This window comes from Diabrotica virgifera, chromosome 5 (genome assembly GCF_917563875.1).
Source record: "Diabrotica virgifera virgifera chromosome 5, PGI_DIABVI_V3a".
NCBI classification, from domain to species: Eukaryota; Metazoa; Arthropoda; class Insecta; order Coleoptera; family Chrysomelidae; genus Diabrotica; species Diabrotica virgifera.
Genome location: NC_065447.1, coordinates 214,696,548 through 214,722,625, shown reverse-complemented (window position 1 = coordinate 214,722,625; position 26,078 = coordinate 214,696,548). Strand labels below are relative to the sequence as shown.

Here is a 26,078-nt window from a genome sequence, read left to right as displayed (position 1 = left end):
ACAATGTGTTTATTTTACATGGATATCGACATCGACCGCGACCTCCACCTCCACCGCGACCCACTTGTTCTGTTCTTACCCTTTAACTTGTGCCGTTGGTTGCTTTTGCTTGGGGGTGAAAAAATATAGGTTTAAAATAACTAAGCAACTTTTGTTCTATAGAGTTTGGTAACTAAATCAATACTTTTCGAGTTCTTCGCGAGTGAAAATGTTTACTTTTCAACATAAAACCCGTTTTAAGCGGTTTTTCCCAAATAACTCAAAAGTAAGTAATTTATCGAAAAAATATTGTTATCAAAAATGTAGCTTATAAATAAACGAAAAAATAGTATATTCATGAAGTCAGTAGACCTAGTAAAAGCAAAATTAAAGCTCATGAAAAACACGTTCTTATTCGTCAAATTCCAAATCGAATATTTCAACCTGAAATAACCAAAAAATGAAGCATTTTTGGGGGAAAACTCATTGAAACTTAGTGTAACTCCTAAAATTCAGTTTTTTGCCTTATTTCAAGCACCTACCTAAAATACCTACCTACCTTCAAAAAAATAAATAAATAAACATGAACCAAAATGCCTTAAGGGGCGCCAAAATCCTTTTTTGCACACAGGCGCCAGTAGCCCTTACGAGGATCCTGATTCCTGCGTCCCTAAATATTTTACATCAAAAGTCATGAGAGACTACACTAAGCACCAAAATTAACGCATCACTTTAAAAATGTGACATTTTTGTTGTCTCGAATTTCCTAAAAATGTTGTCCGATTAGAATGATTTTTTTAGTATGTTCACCTAGCCCTATTCTTTAAGAATATCGATATAATAATATAGTTGCTAGACAGGTAAATTTCATTGTATACCGGGTGTAACAATCATACTGTGTTTTTTCCTCAAAGTTCGGAACACCCTGTGGAATATTCCAGTGTATAGAAAATATGTAAAGTAAAACTCAATTGTGGCCTTAGGTTTTCTTAACACTTTGTTTTTTGATTCATTCGTTTATGTTGCATTAAAGAAAAGTGGAGTACTTTAAGAACTAGCCATGTTTTTCATCAATATATTCTCATTTTCTGCTTAGTTTAATGTTGTTCAATAAACAAGCCTAAAGTATACTATGAAAAATTAACGATTTGATAGATGTCACATTGTTAACAGTCAAAAAGTGTCTGGTTTGTTGTGAAAATTAGTCGATTTATTATTTAAAGTTTCAATTAAGTCATTCATTTTTCTCTTGTCTGATGGAAATGGAACTAAGGTGCTATGGTGCTACAAGGAATTTGACCCGTGATGAGTGGGTCACAGCGAAGGACTTAGCTACTATGCTAGCGATCGGAACTTGTTAGTTTCACAGACATCAATTTCCAGTATTGTACAACGCTTTAGAGAAATGAACGACTACAGCAGACATTCCACCAAACAAAAAACAATACGGACCTTATTGACTTTATTAACTTTAAATAATAAATCTACTGATTTTCACAACAACCCAGACATTTTTTGACTGTTAACAATTTGACATCTATCAAATTGTTAATTTCTCATGGCCTACTGTAGGCTTGTTTATTAAACTAAGCAGAAAATGAGGTTTATTGGTGAAAAACATGACTAGTTATTAACGTACCTAACTTTATTATTATCCAACATAAGAGAATGAATCGAAAAACAAAATATTAAACAAGCCTATGGCTACAATTGAGTTTTATTTCAATATTTTATATATGCTAGAATATTCCACAGAGTGTTCCGAACTTTGAGGAAAAAACACATTATGATTTTTACACACGGTATACAGTGAGATTTACCTATCTAGCAACAATGTTATTACATCGATATTCTTAAAGAATAAAGTTATAATATACGAAAAATGTTAAAATTGTTCTACAAATTAAACACATTCCAAAATTTTTTAAAAATATATTACATTTGTTAAAGTATTGTTCTAAAAGTTAGGCCCTACGTGTACGTAGTGCAAAAGGTGTATAACAGGTTGTGTTTGATCAGAATGAAGTTAGATATTCAATACATACTACATACTTGAATTTTTATTATCTTTATTTTATGAATTATTGTTTAAAAAACTAGAAAGTTGATAAAATGTACTTAGTTAAGGAGACAGTAGCAATAATAAAGATGTTTTGTTCAGACAATAGTGAGCACACTGTCAGTTAGTTTTTTATTTAACAGAAAATATCCCAATATACCATTCCAGGTTATACAACAACTCAAAGGATTTTTAAAAAGTTTGAAAATGCTGGGATAGTGGTTCCCAATTCTACGTACCTGTAGTACAAACAATATTGCTGAGGTTACTAAGAAATTTAGAAAATCAAAACGAAATCAATGTATTAACAGCAGTAGTTGAATACCTTACAATAAATTCTCGAATGATTGCAGATCAGTTTGATATTCATAATTTCAAAGAGGACTAATGCAGCCAGACAAATTTTGAAAAACATTTAGTTCAGCGATGAATGTACATTTACACTAAATATTGAACCAAAAAATGTTCAAAAGTTTAAAGATACGATTAAAAATAGACAACTCCTTTCATGGATTATGAATTATTAATACCGTTGCTATAGCAACATTATTTGGTAATATCTAAATTTATTTCTATTAGACCCTTTTATAAATCTCTGTATATTTTTTTTAATCAGAAATTAATTTATTTAGGAGTATGTTATCTTTTGAATGGTACGGAAAATTATTGTGGTACAATAATTAATGTCAAGACAGCAACTTATATAATCTAACCTTGAATTATTTTCAAGGTGTGTATGTACACTGTATAATTATCTTGGGAATAAACAGATCTATGTAGCAGAAGTTTTCGGAATTGTTTGAATTGCACTATTAATAAATTATGGATATTATTCTAAAACAGGAACAGAAAAAAAAATGAATGTGGTAACGTTTTAATATGCAAGCTTTGTTTTATTTTTTAGGTCAACTAGAATACAAATTTTGTTGTGATTAGTCTAAGATTTTTGATGCTATATAAGTGTAATTTCATAATATGTATTTATAATTAGGATTAGAATTTATCACTATCATTATTACAAAAGTAAGATTTGAGTAACGAATTTCGAAGTTTAAAAAATAAATACAGAAAATTTTGAAGTTACTGTTAAAGTTCTTGATCATTTAAAAAAAAAAGTGATACAGTAGACAGTACTGTAGACTAGTTTTCTAAAGTTTTATAAATAAATTTAAGTAACATTTTTAAAATTGAAAAAAGTCATTTTATTATTTATTTATTTTTTGTTTTTTTTTATTTTAATAAAATTGAAAAAGTTTACATGTTATACAAAAGACTCCCCTCGTAGCGTAAATGTACTCTTCCAAATGTTTTTTGGATTGAATTGAATACCTTGGTCACATCATGAGGAGCAACGAAAAATATGGATTGCTGCTACTAATTTTACAGGAAAACGTAAAATGAAATCGAAAACGTAAAATGAAAGCCAATGGATTTCCTGGCTGCAAAATCTACGTACGTGGTTTAACGCACCAACCCTAAATCGCTTCAGAGCTGCAGTGTACAAAGAACAGATTGCCATGATCGTCGCCAAAATCCAAAACGGATAGGAAACTATAAGAGAAAAAGTCCAGAAGTCGACTCATCTTATAAATCAAAGAGTACCTTATCCGTGTACTTAATAGTTGAAGATATTTGACTATAAATTCTTAGGTATGCTAACAGTAAGACATATTATTATGGCATCCAAAATATACAACTTTTTTGTAAACTCTTCAGTTTATAGAAGTAGATTTTGTTCGAAAACTTCTGCAGCATTACATATTAAATATGTTCTATTATGTTTCATGCTTTTGTCTCTTTTCAGCTATATATTTCATAACATTATTTCTTAAATGTTCATACTCAGTCGACCATTTTGTAATGTAAATTAAATAAATGAATAAACGGATAGTAGGTAACAATCTTTAAACAGTATCATTTTTATAAAAGTTTATTAAAAATACTGTATAAAAAGTATGTTTATACAGTGTGCCTGCGTAACTTGGAACCATATGGGAAACTTTTTTAATGTCAATTTTACGAAAAAAAGTCATTCTTTATAAAGTGCTCCGCATAGTCTAAAACCTCAGAACGCAATCATCAGATATTAAATTTTATCAACAGTATACGAGGTATGTCAAAAAATATGAATTTCGCTCAAGAGTAAAGTGCCTTTATATTTCACAATATCGAAAATGTTATTGATAAAAGTTGTTTGTAATTAAAAATTATGTTATAATCTGCATTTAAACTCTTCTAATTGATTTCTTTTTTGAAAATGTTCCTCAAATCACGGACACCCAACCCCTTTTTAATTATGCTAGCTCCGTTATTATTAATTTTACGAAATAAAGTTATTCTTTATAAAAAGTTCTACATAGTATAACAACAATTATAAGATATTAAATTTTGTCATGTTTATACGAGGTATTTCAAAAAATGTGAATTTCGCTGAAGAGTAAAGTACCTTTATTTTTCACGAAATGTATTGAAATTTGTTATTATAAAAAGTTGTTAAGAATTAAAGACTATGTTTTAATATGCAATTGCATCCTTTTAGTTGAAATATTGTGAACTATAAAGGTATTTTACTCTTGAGCGTAATTCATATTTTTTGACATACCTTGTATAAAATTGAAAAAAATTGATATCTTATGATTGCATCTTAGTTCTTTGACTATTCGGACATTTTTATAAAGAAAACTATTTTTCGCAAAATTAATAATAAGGGTATCTTTAATAAAATTGATGTTGAGTATCCGTAATTTGAGGAAATTTTTCAATTTTTTTTTTTCAATTAGAAGAGTGTAAATGCATATTATAACATAATTTTTAATTACAGAAAACTTTTCTTAATAACTATTTTCGATATTGTAAAATATAAAGGCACTTTACTCTTGAGCGAAATTTATATTTTTTGACATACCTCGTATATTACTGATAAAATTTGATATCTGATGATTGCATCTTAGGTCTTACACTATGCAGAGCACTTTATGAAGAATAATTTTTTTTCGTAAAATTTGTATTAAAAAAGTTTCCCATATGGTTCCAAGTTACGCAGACACACTGTATTAAAAAATACTCTTTCGAGCTACAGAACATTTTCCGAATGCCAATTCCATCATCAATGCTACTTATGACATACTTGAGCCACCGAAAATGGTATGAAGTATTAAATGGTATAAAGTTTTCTAAAGTATCATCTTTGTGTTTAATATGTGATGAGTGCGCTAATAACCGGCAAAATAACGTAAGAGACGGAAAGCATATAAAGTTGTGAGATAAAAAGAGATGAAACTATCAGAAGTGGGAAATTTAGCGATAGAAACCTATTTTACATTATAATTCATTGTTTCCTACCTTTAGACGTATCGGACGAGTTTGGCAACTACCACTGTGACAGTGACATTTTTAGTTGACATACTCCTCTGATACGTCTAAAGGTGGGAAACAATCAGGATAATGTAAATTTATTGGTTTCTGTCGCTAAATTTCCCACCTCTATGGGTTTCATCTTCTTTTATCTCACAACTTGATATGTTTTCCATCTTTTGCGTTATTTAGCCGGTTATTAGCGCGCTCATCACCGTATAAACATTCTACAGAAGTCATTCTAATTATTCATTATAATAACATTTTTGGTCAAACTTATATCATTTACATTTGTTGTTTAAAACATTTTTTCTACTAGTCCATGTGGTGAGACCGCTCCCGTTTGAAAAAATTTCTGATTCGGTTTCTTTGTGGATTCCTATTCAAAAATGTCCCCTTTAAACAAATCTGAAGGGTGCCGGGCGGGAATTTTTGAGCAGAAATTGTTTAAACAATTTTTTTAAACAAATACAAAAGATCATGTTTTTTTGCTCTGGAACATATATTTTTAGATTTTTTGGGTCAATCTAAACAAGAAAGGTATCTTGTAATTTTTCTCAGAAATTGATGGTTTTGGAGTTATAGGCGATTTAAAATCTGAAAAATGCGAAAATACGCATTTTCGAGGCTTAAACACTCATATTCAGATTAGTATTTTTGAGGTTGCCAGATACGTAAATTGAAGACTAAATATTCAGCTTCCAGATTCTGAAGAGTGATCGCGTCTTACTTAAAACTAAACCGTTGTTTTTTAATTGTTAAATTTGCGTGTTTATCCGATTTTTTTGCGGTGCGGCGCGCTCCATTTCAAAAATCTCCTATTTTCCTCCGAAAAATATTTTTCCTAGATTATTTGGAACATTCTAAATAAAATAAGTTTCTTGACATTTTTCTCAAAAGTTAATACTTCTTAAGTTATAAGCGATTTAAAATCCGAAAAATGACAAAAAAAACGCATTTTCGGATTTTAAATCGCTTATAACTTTAAAACTATTAACTTTTTAGAAAAATGTCAAGAAACTTATTTTATTTAGAATGTCCCAAAGAATCTAGAAAAAATATTTTTTTAAGTTTAAAGGGGACATTTTTGAATAGGAATCCACAAAGAAACCTAATCAGAAATTTTTCCAGACGGGAGCGGTCTCACCACATGGACTATACAGAATCTTGGTAAATCCATGTTTTCCGTTCCACCCCCTACGAGGGGGCGTTTATGGGGAAGCCCGGGGGTAGGCATAGCAAACTTTTTTGCATCTTTTTGAGGTCCGAAGGTTGACATTCTCAGCAAAATTCAGCTTCTTTGTATTTTGTATGATTTTTAAAGGTTCAGTGACATTTTCGACGACTGGATAAGACTAAACGTATTAAAATTTATTTGAATGTAATAATTAAAATCCGTTATATTTATTTTCACAATTTTATTACAATTATTATTAGTTATAACTTACTGAAAATGGTCGACGACGGTTGCATGCAAATTGACAAATATATCGCATTAACCATTCATGTTTCATTATAACTTCTCCATTCTTTTATCTGCAGGTCTCTAGCTTAACATTAAAATCACTCGAAGGTGCTACATCTGCGGATTTGGCCGAAATTGAACAGATAGTAAAGGAAAGAATGGTGCGATATAATTTATATCTTACGTAATTTTGAATCGATCTGGTAACTAAAATTACACAGTTATTTGTAACTTTTATTTTTATCTATTATCTCTGTAAAACAAGCCTTACACAATTAAAAAATAAACAAACGTAACTAAAAAACAATCCTAAATATTTTTTTAGTTTTAACATTGTTACTTAGTTTTAACAATGTTTCACTGTTATTTTAATTTAGGACCATATTAGGTCTCACTAACGTTGTGTAAATTACATTGGCGAGTTATTCACGGTCTTCAGTTAATCGGAACAGTTTTTCGACACTGCGTATTCTTGTCCAATCGCAAATGTTCGTGACTTCCATCCAATTCCTCTGCGGCCCTCAACTTTTCTTTCATGATAAGCTGAAGGATTCTATACCGGTGTTCTTTAAGATCATGTCCTAGGTATGAAATTTTTCTTATTTTAATAGTTTTCAGTATCCCTCCAACGGCATTTATTAGTCCAGGGTATTCGGATCATCCTTCTATGCAACCACATCTCGAACGCCTCTAGGCGATTGATCAACACGGACCAGATATAGTATATTCATGATATATTCGATGGTCTTCTCTGTTTCTTTCTTTTTTCGGTGCCATATTAGACCTTCCTAACGTTGGCTCCCCTAATAAAGTACATTGGCGAGTTGTTCACCGTCTTCAGCTAATTGGAATAGTTGTTCGGCACTACATATTCCTGTCCAATCCCGAATGTTCGTGACTTCCGTCCAATTCCTCTGCGGCCCTCGTTTTTTCCTTTCATGATAATCTGAAGGATTCTATACCGGTCTTCTCTAAGAACATGTAATAGGTATGAAATTTTTCGTATTATAATACACATAGTTTAAAAAGTTATGCATCACCCCTCGTATTCACGATTTTTACGCTTTTATAAATCCGTATCTTTATCACATATTTAATGGGCCTTTTTTATAAAAAATATACCTTTTTTTGGTTTTTTATTTTATTTCAATACCCATTTAATTGACCTGGTTTTGCCAAGGTGTAAACATTTGAAAAATTAATTCTGGTGAAATTTTTGAAAACGTGATTAAAAATGAATCGTACTTTAATTTCTGTTGAATTTAGTTGAAGAAGGCCATTCACAGCGGTTCATGGTGGAAAGAGTGGGTGTTTCTCAGAGTGATATCTCACGGATATGCAATAGGTTCCTGGAGACAAACTCGATACGGAATAGAGCTCGGTCTGGTAGACCCCAAGTTACCAATGATCGACAGAATGGATATATCAGAATTTCCATCCGTAGAAATTGTTCTATGTCTGTACCAGCCCTCCAAAGAGAATTCAGGCATGCTAAAGGAGTCAGAGTATCGTTGTCTACAATAAGAAGAAGAATTTTAGACTCAGGTTTGAGAAGTCGTCGACCAATAAGAGTTCCTCAGCTACAACCTAGACAGGTTTTGGACCGCCTCCAGTGGGCTTAAGAACACATACAGCTCCCCCAACAGTTTTGGAATTTTGTGCTTTTTTTCAGACGAGACCAGAATCTGTTTAAATAGTGATAACCGGCGAATTCGTGTGTGGCTAGTTGTGCAGCTCTTGTTGACTCTCGCCACACACGAATTCGCCGGTTATCACTATTTAAACAGATTCTGGTCTCGTCTGAAAAAAGCACAAAATTCCAAAACTGTTGGGGAAGGTGTATGTGTTCTTAAGCCCACTGGAGGCGGTCCAAAACATGTCTAGGTCGTAGCTGAGGAACTCTTATTGGTCGACGACTCCTCAAACCTGAGTCTAAAATTCTTCTTCTTATTGTAGTCAACGATACTCTGACTCCTGTAGCATGCCTGAATTCTCTTTGGAGGGCTGGTACAGACATAGAACAATTTCTACGGATGGAAATTCTGATATATCCATTCTGTCGATCATTGGTAACTCGGGGTCTACCAGACCGAGCTCTATTCCGTATCGAGTTTGTCTCCAGGAACCTATTGCATATCCGTGAGATATCACTCTGAGAAACACCCACTCTTTCCACCATGAACCGCTGTGAATGGCCTTCTTCAACTAAATCGATAATTCTTATACGGTCCAACTCAGAAATTAAAGTACGATTCATTTTTAATCACGTTTTAAAAAATTTCACCAGAATAAATTTTTCAAATGTTTACACCTTGGCAAAACCAGGTCAATTAAATGGGTATTCAAATAAAATAAAAAACCAAAAAAGGTATATTTTTTATAAAAAAGGCCCATTAAATATGTGATAAAGATACGGATTTATAAAAGCGTAAACATCGTGAATACGAGGGGTGATGCATAACATTTGAAACTATGTGTAGTTTTAAGTAACCCACGAACGGCATTTCTTAGTTTGCTTCGCTGTCCAGGGTATTCGGATCATCCTTCTAGACAACCACATCTCAAATGCCTCTAGGCGATTGATCAACACTGACCAAATACAGTATCTGATCATTCTTTGATGTAATTTTAGGTTTAAGTTGTGGTTACAGAAGATTGACTTCATTTTTAAAAAGGTTGTGCGAGTTGCTTCAGTTCTGCATTTTATCTCTTTACTTGAGTCTAGTTGGTCTGTTATGTAGTATCCCAGATATGTATAGTTTGTAATTTTCTCAATGTTTCTCAATGTTGATACATCTGTAGGGAAGAATGGTCGTAAGATTACGACTAAATATCATAAATTTTAAAATGAAAATAAAAATGTATACCATTTTTATTCAGTTGCAATGCGAAGGCAAAACTGTCTTAATTTTCATTTAGTATAGAGAGCGCAAACCAGCACTCTTAATCGACGATTTTCGCTTCTTGTTGGAAGTATCATCAGCGAGGCGTAGGTTTGCTGTTCTCTACCCCAAGTGACAAACTACCGAGAGTCGTGCTCGCATTGCAACTGACGTTATTGAGTAGGTGCCTAGCGACATCTGCTAAATTTAAATGAAAGTCAAAGTTTTTCAACCTAATAAAATATTTAATAAATATTTTAAAAGATATTTAATTAAAAAACTTATTGGACCATTTTCCTGGTGACACCTCCATGCCTTCTAAAAAATACAAGCCAGATGGATGCTGCAGTGAAGACAAGAGGGAATTCTAAAAAGTTGCAATTTACAACCCCGTCTACAGCTTGGCACCTACTAGGCACCTACTGCATAACGTCAGTTGCAATGCGAGCACGACTCTCGGTAGTTTGTCACTTGGGGTAGAGAACAGCAAACCTACGCCTCGCTGATGATGCTTCCAACAAGAAGCGAAAATCGTCGATTAAGAGTGCTGGTTTGCGCTCTCTATACTAAATGAAAATTAAGACAGTTTTGCCTTCGCATTGCAACTGAATAAAAATGGTATACATTTTTATTTTTATTAGTATTACTCCTATCGAGTAACTACACTCACCGGCAGAGAAAACGGGCACCCCAAAAAAATGGGTCATTTTTAATGTCTTGTATTTCCTAAACCTGATGTCCGATTTAAGTAATTTTTTTAAAATGTTATAGCCTTATTCTTTATCAATATCGCTGTAATAATATTGTTGCTAGACAGGTACATTGTCATTGTATACAGGGTGTACGAATCAAACTGTGTTTTTTTCTCAAACTTTGGAACACCCTGTGGAATGTTCTAGCTTTTATAAAATACTAAAATTAAAACCCAACTATAGCCACAGATTTTCTTAACATTCTGTTTTTTTATTCATTCGCTTATGTTGGATAATAAAAAAGTTAGGCACTTTAACAACTACCCCTGTTTTTCGTCAATACAGGGTGTTTTTCAATAAGTACGGCAAGCTTTAAGGGGTAATTCTGCATGATAAAATAATGACAGTTTGCGTTATAAACTTATGCCCGCAAATACTTCGTTTCTGAGATAGGGGGTGTTGAAATTGTTCTTACAAACTGACGATTTATTTATTGCTCTAAAACGGTTTGTGATATGCAAATGAAATTTGGCAGATTTTAAGAGCTGGTTATTGCGCATTTTTTGGCATACAATTGAGAATTTTATATTCACCATTGGCGTGCATACGGGATATATCTAAAATATTTATACCCGTATGCACGCCAATGGTGAATATAAAATTCTTAATTGTATGCCATAAATGCGCAATAACTACCTCTTAAAATCTACCAAATTTCATTTGCATGTCACAAACCGTTTTAGAGAAATAAATAAATCGTCAGTTTGTAAGAACAATTTCAACACCCCCTATCTCGGAAACGAAGCATTTGCGGGCATGCGTTTATAAAGCAAACTGTCATTATTTTATCATGCAGAATTACCCCTTAAAGTTTGCCGTACCTTTTTAAAAACACCCTGTATTAACGAAAAACAGGGGTAGTTGTTGAAGTGCTTAACTTTTTTATTATCCAACATAAGCGAATGAATCAAAAAACAGAATGTTAAGAAAACCTGAGACTATAGTTTGGTTATAATTTCAGTATTTTATAAAAGCTAGAACATTCCACAGGGTGTTCCAAAGTTTGAGAAAAAAACACAGTTTGATTCGTACACCCTGTATACAATGACAATGTACCTGTCTAGCAACAATATTATTACAGCGATATTGATAAAGTATGGCTATAACATATTAAAAAAATTACTTAAATCGGACATCAGGTTTAGGAAATACAAGACATTAAAAATTACCCATTTTTTGGGGTGCCCGTTTTCTCTGCCGGTGAGTGTAGGTACATTTTCCGTTGGAATTTTACCAAGCTGTAGACCGGGTTGTGAATTGCCACTTTTTAGAATTCCCTCTTGTTTTCACTGCAGCATCCAGCTGGCTTGCAATTTTTAGAAGCCATGGAGGTGTCACCAGGAAAATGGTCCAATAAGTTTTTCAATAAAATGTCTTTTAAAATATTTATTAAATATTTTATTAGGTTGAAAAACTTTGACTTTTGTCATAAATTTTGTTTACAAGCATTCATTTTTAGACCCATTTCTCTTCTTGTCGTATTTATGCAATCCAATAGCTCTTGAAGGCCCTGAAGACTATCGCAAAAAAAAGTATTGTGTATTGTCGCCAGCGCCAAGATTATTGATCGGTTTATCACAGTAATCAGTTCAATCAGTTAATCACAGTCTTTATCTTATAAATGCTCCATTAAAATGTTACATTTTTTAAGCCGTACCTTGCATTTGTTAGAGGAGTCAATTGTATTTCTTTAATGTGTAGGGGGGATCAACAGAAGCTTAAGCTCAAGTTTTTGGGGTCGCCACCCTTGTCCCCCGGCCGCCATCTTGGAAATGGTGTGCAAAGGGGTTTCGCGCTATATCTCGTAAACTACCAACCCTACGGAAAATCTAGTTAAACATAAAATGTAGCAAATTAAATTTTCTACATTTTTATTTCTATTACTTTTTATCGTCAAGTTATCAACAAAAAAGATATAAACAAAAATATGTAAAAAATTTTTAACAAGTTTCCTTTTGGAGGTTATAACTTTTTTTCAGTTCATTTTAAAGTAAAATTACATTATAGCAATTTTGTAGAGGGTTTTTCAGCGAACAATTTCCACTATAAATTTGTTTAATTCTATTTATTTATATAGGTTTTACAGCGCTCCAAACTTGACCAGATTCTCGAATGCTCATATGGATATAATAAAAACAAAAGTTAGGCTTACTTTTCTATCTATATATATTTTTTATTCATACAATTTATTATGATTTTAACATTCCTATGCTATTATTAATCTGTTTTTGACCTTTCTCGCCACTATAAAACTTATAACCCTAAGCATATGTAGAAACGGCCCAAGAAGTTGTTTGACGACAAATTCGCCGGTTCAGAAGAAGAATGACGCAACCGCATATATGCAAAATTCTTAAGAAGAGCAAAAAACGAATTTTTGATATCAAAATCATAAAGTATGATTAAAATTAGCCATTCACCACACCGTGGTCGGGATCTCGAGATATAAGCGTTTTTTGGGATGTGCCGCTTGTTTATGAAGTAACATAACTTTTTTCCTATTGTATATTTTGACTTAAAATTTTCCAGAAAACTTCTTCATGAATTATATTTTATTGTTGTGTTCGTTAAAGTTATAAATTAAAAAGTTTGTCACTCAACTTTTTTAAGTAAACATGAAACTAACGAAATATGATGACAAAATGTTTAAAAACTAACAACTCCTTTTTTAATGTGTTTAAATATTTAGGATAAATTCCATTGTTATCTACATGCTTCAAAAATTACACTGTAAAATTTTCAAAAGGAAATATTTACAGCAACCAAAATACAGCGAGGTAAATTTAAAAAATCATCAAAATTGATTTTCGGCATTTTTGTATAAAATTTTATTTTTGAACATGTTCCACCAAATCTAGATAAAAATAAACTTCATATTCGGATTCAGCGACCTCGAAAACATAAAAATAGACCAAAATTTTTCATTCACCTTAAATTTGACTTTCGTGTTCGGCATAACGATTGCTGCCGCTCGACTAATATATAGATAGAAAAGTATTTTTTTTATTGTATTCCTATGAGAATTCGAGAATCTGGTCAAGATTGGAGCGTTGTAAAACCTAGATAATAAATAAAATTAAACAACTTTATAGCGATAATTGTTTATTGAAAAATCCTCTACAAAATCGCTATGATGTTATTTTATTGTGAAATAAACTGAAAAAAGTTATAACCTCCAAAAGGAAACTTCTTACAAAATTTTCTCATATTTTTATTTATAACTTTTTTGTTGGTCACTTGACGATAAAAAGTAATAGATATAAAATTGTAGAATTTGCTACATTTTATGTGTAATCAAATTTTCTGTAGGATTGCTAGTTCAGAAGATAAAGCGCGAAAGCCCTTTGCATCCCTTTTTCCAATATGGCGGCCGGGGGACAAGGGTGGCACACCCAAAAAACTTGAACTTAAGCTTCTACTGAACCCCCCTACACATTAAAAAAATAAAATTGACTCCTTTAAGAAATGCAAACTAAATGTAACATTTTAATGGACTAAAAGCCGTTTTGAAAATATCCGAGTGGATATTCATTAACAACGGGGATATAATGCATCCCTGTCTGACGCCTCTTTGAATGTAGCGGTTAATCAGTGGATGTGCAGTTTAACTTTGATATAAACCTTTAGTGATTACCTCATAATATTCACCTCTTTTCTTAACGTGACCTTTATTAAGTCTCCTCCTTAGGTTGCGCATGATCTACACTTGGCGCAGATGCGTTACAATCGGTAAACTGTTGAAAAATTGATTAATACTCAAAAGCAATAGAGATGGTAGGTACGAGAAAACTTAATGTAAAAATCATTAAATGGTGTGGTTTATAAATAAATAATAATTGTAATATAAATAATTGTGCGATAAACGGTTACCAGATGTAGAATACTACAAATATGCACTTTTAGTCGCATGTTCTTTTAATTTTGTTTGATATTTTTATTTTGTTTTTTTTTTATTATTTTGTAGCATTTTAGAAGTAGTGTGTAGAAAATTATTAAACTTTTTACGGTATACTATATTTTTGTGTGTGTAAGAAAAAGTCATTTAACTCGTATCATTAGTTTTACTATGAATCAAGAATAGTAGACCAAGAAAATAACGATTTTCCCAAGGCACTCTTTGATACAGGTATTTTAACATCTGCTTTTCACAAATTTGGTGATAACAATATGTAATCAAAAGATTAAACGTCATTTTTTACTTATAAACAATATTTAAACAATGTAAGTTCCCTATTGGATTTTAAATACTAAAGTGGACCGATAAATTATATGGAAAAGTGACACAATTTTACTGAAAATGCATAGAAAATCCTTTAAAATGAGTTTTTTTAAGAAATTTTTGTTAATTTGTTGCTGAATTATTGCAAAAATAGCTTCAATAGCCGATTTTTTTAAAACCATTAATAACTTTTTTAAAAATGCACATAAAACTTAATTTCGCCTGAGAATATTGATAATATATCACAAGTATTCAGCTTCAAAAAGTTTCACTTAATAGTTATTGCAAAATTGAAATTGTTTATCCCAGAAAACTTTTATCTACAACGTAAATTAGTTCTGCATGGATTCTAAAAGCACCAAATTGAAGAGAAATGTTTATATTATCGAATTAAATCATTTAACGATTAAAATATTTATATCAAATATTGTAAAATAGTTAAAACCAGCTTTTGTTTTGGTCTCTCCAGACAGACCGCTTCAGTAGGGCTTTTTCATTTTACTCTTATTTTGAGATTCTCATCAGATACCCATCAGAGATTAAGGACGTTACTAGAAAATGGTTCTAAAAAAATTTTCAGATTTATTGATTAGATCTGGGACTTCTCATTTCTCTTCTCATTGTAAAATAGGTGTACAAAAGTACTGTGATTTTAAGCTTATAAACATGTAAAATAACACAGACGCATTAACATATAGAAAAAGAAGAATGTGTGTGTACTTTGTACGCACGTAAGAAGTTATACTTCTATTATATGATTTAAACGAAATTAATATACTTTTTATTTATATTTTATTTAAATATTAAACTAATTTATACTTACTACTTCTCAAACATTTTTATTAAAACAGTGCCAAAAATTAAAATAATAAAAGAATAAAACACACACAAACACATTAAAAATGCCACAAATGATTTCTGAACATTAATTGTCGGAAATTTTTTTAACTAAATACGTATTTTCTGAAAATAAAATTATATAATAAATATACTTACAATCATAAAATGTATAAAAAAAATAAAAAAATAAAAGTTTTTATTGGGATTCGAACCAGCTATCAGCGCGGTTGGTATATTGGAGTTCATTCGCCTTAAACGCTTCGCCACGGAGGCAATGTGTCATTATGTGCGAAGATCGACTAACTAAACGGATTAAGTTTTTGACATCTTTGAATTAAATTAAATTATTTTGATTTTGAATTGAAATGATTTTTTAAAAGACATAAAAAAAGAACAATATAGATCTGGAGACGAAATCACACAACTAAAGAATGAAATTAAAGAACTGAAAGATCAACAAAGCGGCTACAAAGATGAAATAAAAAAGCTGCGAGAAACAAACGAAAAAGCTATAAATCAAATAGGTCAATTAGAAAAAGAAATTAGTATAGCAAATGAAAAAATAGAGAAATTGGAAAGAGAAAGAAAGAGAAAAAATGTAATAATACAAGGAATAAAAATTGATACAAATGATCAGAAAGTTTTACGAGGGGCTATGGAGAATTTTATGGAAAAAGAGCTACAAGTTTCAGTAGATGTAAATGGAGCAAGGAAAATAGGAGAAAATACTGTCATAGTGGAACTCAACAGCGTGAAAAACAAAATAGAAGTAATGAAAAATAAAAGTAAATTAAAAACCAAAAAGGACGAAAGAATCTATATTAATGATGATATGTCAAAAGAAGAAAGAATTATTCAGAAAGAAATTAGAAGCAAGGCTATGGTAGAGAGGCATAATGGAAAAAATGTAAAAATAGGATACCAGAAGCTAATCATTAATGGTGAAATATGGACATGGAATAACAGCCAACAACAACTCATAAAAGAGAAAAATATACAACCAAAAAACTAGCAATACAACGAAAGCAGACTGAAATAACGGAGACGACATGGCAAAGTACAGGTACACGAAATAGACAAAATGTACAGATTATTAATGAAAAGCAGCCCATAAAAGAACATATATTAGTAGGAACATGGAATGTAAGAGGAACATACGAAGAAGGAAAACTGAAACACCTAGTAGATGAATGTAAAAAATATAAATTCGAAATAGTAGCACTACAAGAAACGAAACAACTAGGCCAAAACTCAATGGAAATAAATGACTATTTATTTTTCAATAGCGGAGGCGAAAATAGAATGTTAGGCACAGGATTTGTAGTAAACAAAAAGCTGAAAGATCTAATCGTTGACTTTAAACCAATTTCAGAGAGAATATGCATACTAAGAATAAGAGGAAAATACCAAAAAATAACATTTATAAACATACATGCACCGACTGAAGAGAAAAACATAGAGATAAAGGAAGACTTCTACAGTCAAATAGATACAGTATTCGAAAATATTCCCAAATACGATATAAAAATAGTACTAGGTGATGCTAATGCCAAAATAGGAAAAGAAGAAATATACACACCCACCATAGGAAAATATAGTCTGCATGAAACAACGAATGAAAATGGTCACCTCTTAATAGATTTTGCAAAAGAAAAAAACATGATCGTTATGAGCACGTACTTTCAACACAAAAGAATATATCAAGGAACATGGAGATCACCAGATGGAAAAACCATAAATCAAATAGATCATGTGCTCATCGAAAAAGACATGGAAAAATGTATAAAGAACATAAGAACATATAGAGGACCGGATGCAGACACAGATCACTTTATAGTCGGAATACAACTTAAACAGGTTATACCAGTTCTTAGAAATCAACAGAAAAAAAGGTACAAAGTAACTAAACCTATTAGACTACTGTCAGAAGAAGAACAAAGTAAATATGAAAGACTAGTCACTAGAGAACTGGAAAATATTGCAAAAAATGAAAACATCGAACAAAAATGGACGCAAATAAAAGTATGTATGACCAAAGCAGCGCAAGTCAGTAATAGAAATATAAAAGATGGATTCAAAGAATGGTTTGACGAAGAATGTAAAATAGAACTGGATGAAAGAAATAAGTTAAGACTCAAAATGATGCAAGTGAAAACACCAGAGATGGAGATACAATACAACGAACAAAGAAAACGAACTAAAAGAATCATAAGAGCAAAGAAAAGAAAGTACAACGAAGATAAATTGAAATGCATAGAAGAAAACTATAAAAATGGAGAAGTCAGGAACTTATATCAAGGAGTAAAAAATGAGAAAAAGGGGTTCCAAAGAAAACCTGTACACTACAAAAGCAAAAATGGAAGGAATTTAGTAAGCGACGAAGAAATACTGAGCAGATGGAGAGAATACTTCGAAGAGCTTCTAAATGAAATTCCCACAACAGAATATGCAGAAGAAGAAGAAGAAGGACCGAATGAAAATATTGATCAAGAAGAAATACAGGAAAGACCGCCTAATGAAAAAGAAATAAAAGAAATAATAGAAAAACTAAAGAAAAACAAGAGCCCAGGTAAGGATGAAATAACAGCTGAAATGTTTAAATATGGAGGACCAGTACTAATTAAGCATTTGGAAAAGCTGATAAAAGAAATTTGGGAACAAGAACACATACCAAAAGAATGGACTGAAGCCACACTGTGTCCAATTCACAAAAAAGGCGACAAAAGTTTATGCCATAATTACAGGGGAGTAGCCCTACTAAACGTTGCATATAAAATACTTGCAGTACATATAAAAGACAAGATAACACAAAAGATAGATAATGACATAGGAGAATATCAATGTGGATTCAGAAGAGGACGCAGCACGGTGGATCAAATTTTCCTGCTGCGTGAGATACAAGCGGAAAGCTACGAATACGGAAAATCTACAATGGCCCTATTCATTGACTTTAAACAAGCTTTTGACAGAGTTAAACGAAAAGAAATATACAAAGCACTATGTGAAATTGGAATTAGTAAAAAATTAATAAAGATGGTAAAAGTTACACTCAGAGAAACAGAGAACAGGGTTAAAATAAATGGAAAGGAAACAGATAAGTTTAGGGTCGGTGAAGGGGTACGACAAGGAGACCCACTGTCATCACTGTTGTTTAGTATCCTTCTTGAAATAGTCATCAGAGAAGCCGAAATTAACAGGACAGGACTTGTATACCAACGAAAACACCAATGCTTGGCATTCGCTGATGACATAGTAATGATAGCCAGAAGCAAACAAGAATTAAAAGAAATACTAAAAAGACTAGAGGCGATAGGAAGAAAGAAAGGGATATACATAAACGAAGAAAAGACTAAATATATGGAATGGACAGAACGAGAATACACACAAGGACAATACCTGACAATAAACACAGAGGCAAAAATATATAAATTCGAGGAAGTAGAGAGATTCCAATATCTAGGAGCGACATTCACTAGGAGACCAAATATAAAAGAAGAAATCCAAGCGAGAATTATGGCTGGCAATCGTTGTATCTTTGCTCTAAACAACTTATTGAGAAATAAGAACATATCTAGAGGGGCTAAGATAAGAATATACAAGACAGTGATAAGACCTATAGTCTTGTATGCCAGTGAAACATGGACAATGAACAAATCCGAGCAAGTCATGCTTAAAGTATGGGAAAGAAAAGTCCTAAGAAAAATATTTGGCGGAAAGATATGGAATGGAATGTGGATAAGAAGACCAAATGTGGAATTGGAGAGGATGTATGGTGAACCAAACATAGTAGGGATCGTAAAATCACAAAGACTGAGATGGTTGGGACATATCCAAAGGATGCCAAACACGAGACTTCCCAAAAAAATACTAACGGGAGGAATAGGAGGAAAGAAGAAGAAAGGTAGACCGAAAACCAGATGGAAGAAAGATGTTGAAAAAGACATAGAAGAACTGAAAATCACAAATTGGAAAAATAAAGCAGCAAATAGGAGAGATTGGAAAGGAATAGTAAACCAAGCCATGGGCCTTCTAGGCCTGGAGAGCTAAACTATATATATATATATTTTTATTTTGTTTTTTTTTTATTATTTTGTAGCATTTTAGAAGTAGTGTGTAGAAAATTATTAAACTTTTTACGGTATACTATATTTTTGTGTGTGTAAGAAAAAGTCATTTAACTCGTATCATTAGTTTTACTATGAATCAAGAATAGTAGACCAAGAAAATAACGATTTTCCCAAGGCACTCTTTGATACAGGTATTTTAACATCTGCTTTTCACAAATTTGGTGATAACAATATGTAATCAAAAGATTAAACGTCATTTTTTACTTATAAACAATATTTAAACAATGTAAGTTCCCTATTGGATTTTAAATACTAAAGTGGACCGATAAATTATATGGAAAAGTGACACAATTTTACTGAAAATGCATAGAAAATCCTTTAAAATGAGTTTTTTTAAGAAATTTTTGTTAATTTGTTGCTGAATTATTGCAAAAATAGCTTCAATAGCCGATTTTTTTAAAACCATTAATAACTTTTTTAAAAATGCACATAAAACTTAATTTCGCCTGAGAATATTGATAATATATCACAAGTATTCAGCTTCAAAAAGTTTCACTTAATAGTTATTGCAAAATTGAAATTGTTTATCCCAGAAAACTTTTATCTACAACGTAAATTAGTTCTGCATGGATTCTAAAAGCACCAAATTGAAGAGAAATGTTTATTTTATCGAATTAAATCATTTAACGATTAAAATATTTATATCAAATATTGTAAAATAGTTAAAACCAGCTTTTGTTTTGGTCTCTCCAGACAGACCGCTTCAGTAGGGCTTTTTCATTTTACTCTTATTTTGAGATTCTCATCAGATACCCATCAGAGATTAAGGACGTTACTAGAAAATGGTTCTAAAAAAATTTTCAGATTTATTGATTAGATCTGGGACTTCTCATTTCTCTTCTCATTGTAAAATAGGTGTACAAAAGTACTGTGATTTTAAGCTTATAAACATGTAAAATAACACAGACGCATTAACATATAGAAAAAGAAGAATGTGTGTGTACTTTGTACGCACGTAAGAAGTTATACTTCTATTATATGATTTAAACGAAATTAATATACTTTTTATTTATATTTTATTTAAATATTAAACTAATTTATACTTACTACTTCTCAAACATTTTTATTAAAACAGTGCCAAAAATTAAAATAATAAAAGAATAAAACACACACAAACACATTAAAAATGCCACAAATGATTTCTGAACATTAATTGTCGGAAATTTTTTTAACTAAATACGTATTTTCTGAAAATAAAATTATATAATAAATATACTTACAATCATAAAATGTATAAAAAAAATAAAAAAATAAAAGTTTTTATTGGGATTCGAACCAGCTATCAGCGCGGTTGGTATATTGGGGTTCATTCGCCTTAAACGCTTCGCCACGGAGGCAATGTGTCATTATGTGCGAAGATCGACTAACTAAACGGATTAAGTTTTTGACATCTTTGAATTAAATTAAATTATTTTGATTTTGAATTGAAATGATTTAGAATTGAAAAAATACAACAAAACGTAGAGTAAGAAAACAATATATTAGGTGAACATTGATAGAAATTTTGATGGTAATCAAATTATGTAAATAAAAGTATTACATACTACAGTATTTCTCATGATCATCTTTCAGTGCGTCACAGTTTTTCGATTTCTTTCTAACGCATTAAGTTGTATGTGACAGAAAAAAAGGCACGTCGGTGATTACATTTCGTCGGTGACATTTTTATAACATTTATTCTAGTTATTCTAGTTGTCGATAGATGGCGCCATAATAAAAAAATATTTTTTTTTAAATTAGATAATAATATTACAAATATAATCTGTATAATTTATAAGACTATACAAATCAAAGAAAATATCATTTTATAAATGCAAGAAACACTTTTGATTTGTTTTTATTCCAAATTGAAAATAAAATGTGACAACTGTCAGATTTAACTAAAATGTCATGTTAGAATAAATGTCATAAATGTGTATTATCACGGACTTACCCTTTTTCCTATCATTTGTTACGCACTGAAAAATGATCATGAGAAATACTGTATGTATTTTGGTAGGTTCAAATAGGTAGGTACCTATGATACATTTACAATTATTACGTACCTGTTGCTTTTAAAAACTATTTAAATGTCACTACAATTATAAACTTTTTTGTTTCTGTCCTCAACAATAAAACTAATATATTATACATTTGTTTACCTTCATATTGAACAATTATTTATTATTGACAGATCATTTCAACACCCAATCAGAGCCCGTATAACGACTAATGCCATACTGGCGGTGTGCGCATGCGCGCAGATCAATATAAATTCACCCTCAATCTCAATCGCGCCTAAAGAAGTATAACTTCAAAAAATTATTGGAAATGTTGGCATTTTTACACGAATTAAAAAAAATACTTCTCTACTAATTAAATTTATTTCTCGGTTTTACTACTTCAAAAACTGAATTCACAACTTCAAATTTATGAGTCGCAACATCTCAGGTTCTAGTCAACCAAAATTGGTGTTTTCTCTCCCATTTGGTATCTTTTCTTAGTTCTTACTTTTTTATTATTTCATCCATGATCAAGTTGAACAATAGTGGACTCAGGACAATTTTTCAAGTTGCAGTGTGGAAATATCTACGATGCTAAACGACTGAATCTACAAGCTACACACCTAGAAATGTAATACTGGTCCATGCTATTCACATATTCCTTTACATTCCGTATACATACGTAATCCCATTAAATAAAAAAAATCTATTTCAGTAATTTATTTTTCTAAATTCGCATTGTGGAGTCTATTTTTAAACTACTTGTTTAACTAATCGAGGTGCACTAAATAAACCATTCATCTTGATTTATTAGGTGAAGTCTCCCAAAAATTCCATAGTAGTGTACATAACTTTGAGCATATTTACAAAATTTTCTCGGAATTGATCCGTTTTGAAATTTAGAAACGTAATTTGTACCAAAAATAAAGAGGAAATGTTATTGAAAACTAAATATAAAATCAAATACTGACTACCTATGTTAAGATGTGTGATGAATTTTTCCTGGGCCAATCCAAGTCAATTCAAGAGATATAGTATCTAACAATAAAACACTGAAAACGTTTGTTTTATATACTTCCACAAAATTTATTACAACTATGTGACTACAGCTGTTTCGGCAGAGTGGCTTTTTTCAAGTGATTTAGATTACTATGGGTACCTTTTTAAAGTCTTTAACTGAAGAGGTTGAGGAGTGGGGAGCTGTTTGTCTTGAGTTGGTCATTCAGAATTATATGTATCTGTATTTTTCAATTTATTAATTTCCATAGATTCTAATAAAGATATCTTAAGGCCTTTATTTTGAATATGCAGAATTTGAAACTGTTCATTAAAAGAATGATTATGATCTAGAAGGTGAAGTGCGTATGTAGAAGTGTCTGTTTTTCTATTGTTGAAAGCCCTTTTGTGTTCTGCTATCCGTTTGTCAAAAGTTCTGCCAGTTTGACCGATGTAAGTTTTCGGACAGTCACCACAAGTTAGTTTGTAAACACCACTCTGTAGTTGTTTTCTCTTTCGGTTCTTATTGTTCTTAATATATTTGCTTAAGTTGTTGTTAGTTCTGAAAGCTGGTGTTATTCCTTTCTTCTTTATGTATCTGGCTATTTTTGTTGTTATCTTGCCAGTATATGTGATAGAGCAGAAGGTACTGGATTCTTTCTGTGGTGGTGGATAGACTAATTTCAGGGCTTTCTTTTGGAGTTTTTGGTTTAAAATTTTGTTAATTGTTTGTTCGTTATAGCTCGTTATTAAGAACCCAGTACCTTCTGCTCTATCACATATACTGGCAAGATAACAACAAAAATAGCCAGATACATAAAAAAGAAAGGAATAACACCAGCTTTCAGAACTAACAACAACTTAAGCAAATATATTAAGAACAATAAGAGCCGAAAGAGAAAACAATTACAGAGTGGTGTTTACAAACTAACTTGTGCTGACTGTCCGAAAACTTACATCGGTCAAACTGGCAGAACTTTTGACAAACGGATAGCAGAACACAAAAGGGCTTTCAACAATAGAAAAACAGACACTTCTACATACGCACTTCACCTTCTAGATCATAATCATTCTTTTAATGAACAGTTTCAAATTCTGCATATTCAAAATAAAGGCCTTAAGCTATCTTTATTAGAATCTATGGAAATTAATAAATTGAAAAATACAGATATAATTCTGAATGACCAACTCGAGACAAACAGCTCCCTACTTTTCAACCTCTTCAGTTAAAGACTTTAAATAGGCAAACCATTGTAAACTAAATCACTTGAGAAAGGCACTCTGCCGAAACAGCTGTAGTCACATAGTTGTAATAAATTTTGTGGAAGTATAGAAAACAAACGTTTTCAGTGTTTTATTGTTAGATAAAATGAACTTCCATCAAGTAACGGTCGAATCCATCAATTAGATATCATAGTACTTTGGTACTAGATCTTGTTAGATGATCGTTTTGTGTGTTACGTATGTTTTAACTTTCAAAATCACTTCTAATTATGCTACCAAATGTTTTCACAACACAATTAACAACATTAATTAACATAATTATAAAACACAATAAAATACCGGAAGAATATAGAACGAATGAACTAATTCTACTATTCAAAAAAGGAGATAAAACGGCCAGAAGACTACAGAGGTATTAACTTGTACTTGCTACGAGTATAATAGACCAACATTTCTGTCTGGTGATTGACTTGAAGAAAGCATTTGACAAAGTATTGAATAACTTTAAGACAGAATAACTACTGAAAACATCTATCAAAACAACCGAATATGGGGGAACTCTTATCGAAAGCGTGAACAAAAGAAGAGTTTACAGAATGGGAAACACCCCAATAGCCCAAGATGAAGATAGTCTGCAAAGAGTAGTCCACAGTTTTAACATAAGAGCAAATGAATTCAATGTGACAATTTCATGTCAGAAAACTAAAATAATACTAATTAGTAAAGAACCAATCAGATGTAAAATAGAAATTGATGGCATCAGTATTGAACAAGTACTGCTACGAAAGAGACCTGGACAAAAAAGTGAGAAATCATGTACAAAAAGCAAATAGACTGGCAGGATGCCTTAATAACACTATATGGCGAAACGGACATATTAACACTGAAATGAAGTCAGGAATTTATAAAGCCAGTGTAAGACCAATAATGACATATGCATCAGAAACAAGACCCGATGCAGCCACAACACAAAGACTACTAGAAACAGCAGTAATGAAAGTACTGAAAAGAGTTACAGGAAATACATTTAGAGATCGAAAGAGGAGTGAAGACATTAGAAGAATATGTAACGTGCAGTGTATAAACGAATGGGCACTGAATAAAAAAAAAGAATAGAATTACCACATAAGCAGCATCTGGGAGACACGTGTTATCAAAATAGCAAGAGATAAATTACCAATCGGTAAGAAGTATCAGCCGACCGCAACCCTGCAAAAGCTGGAGTGGAAACCTTCCATAGAGGTATTGTAGCGGTTTTTTACTGTAATAACTTATAATTACAATGAAACGAGCGGTTCGTATTTATATATGACTTTATTTATGTAACTGTACAGACGAACTTATTTTTACAGACTAACTCTTTTTACAAAATTCGTTCCTTATATATTGAATACCAAATACCAGACATTTTCTTGAACGTTCCAGAAAAACGGAACCGCCCATCACTAGTAATCCGTTGCCTTGACTGTCGAACATTCACGAGAAATCGTTTCCTCGCTCGTTCGGTGAGTCATTGTTCCAGATGTCTCCTACGTGACGGGCTGTCGAGACGGAACCTGTTATTTGCGGTCGGTAATTCGTCACAGTATCAATCCACCAATGAACAAGCAAAATTGCTTATAAATAGGAAGAAGAAATTGAACACAGCCATCCTATCTCTTATGATCGTTACGAATTTGATATGTGTGTGTGTGTGTGTGTGTGTGTGTGTGTGAAAAAATGGCTTGGATGCGAGTCCGTTAGCCACGGATTTTTATTTTATTTTTACGTCAATTTATTAGTTTTGTTATATTTATACCTATTTTACTTAAATGACTATATTTGTTTCTTTCAAGTAGTTTATGAGTAATTTAAATATTTCCATTTTATGACAAGTTAGTAGATATTCTATACTAATTGGAAAATGAACTTGTGTTTGTCGTAAATTGTAATATAATTGATTTATATATCTCTCGTTAATTTTGCATTCCAAGAAAATATGGTTTAAATCTCTAATCGAAACATTATCACAAAAACAGACTGATGAATTAATTATTCCTAATTTGTGCAGATGTGCCTCATATTTCGTGTGGTCGATTTATAGATAAAATCTAAATGTATTGGCCCCACTACCAGGAAATATTTACTTTAAATCTTTCATGTGTTTCTCCAAATTTGAAGACTGGCACAATATCAAGTCTTTTCTTTAAGAATAAAACA

The 26,078-nt window shown here is 31.5% G+C and overlaps 1 protein-coding gene across 5 annotated transcripts in view; it reads left to right on the top strand.

Annotated features, from left to right (window-relative positions):
- The window catches only part of LOC126885284 (kalirin), a 1,143,465-nt gene that overhangs the window by 1,018,616 nt on the left and 98,771 nt on the right, over positions 1-26,078 (top strand). For 4 of the 5 annotated variants that reach the window (XR_007698367.1, XM_050651791.1, XM_050651789.1 and 1 more), the window contains one exon: positions 6,935-7,018. The exons of the other annotated variant lie outside the window; for it this stretch is intronic. Coding sequence is in view for 3 of the 4 variants with exons in the window: in XM_050651791.1 (XP_050507748.1) it covers positions 6,935-7,018 (84 nt within the window). In the remaining variant the exon portion in view is untranslated. The remainder of the gene's footprint in view (positions 1-6,934; positions 7,019-26,078) is intronic. 5 annotated transcript variants of the gene reach the window in all.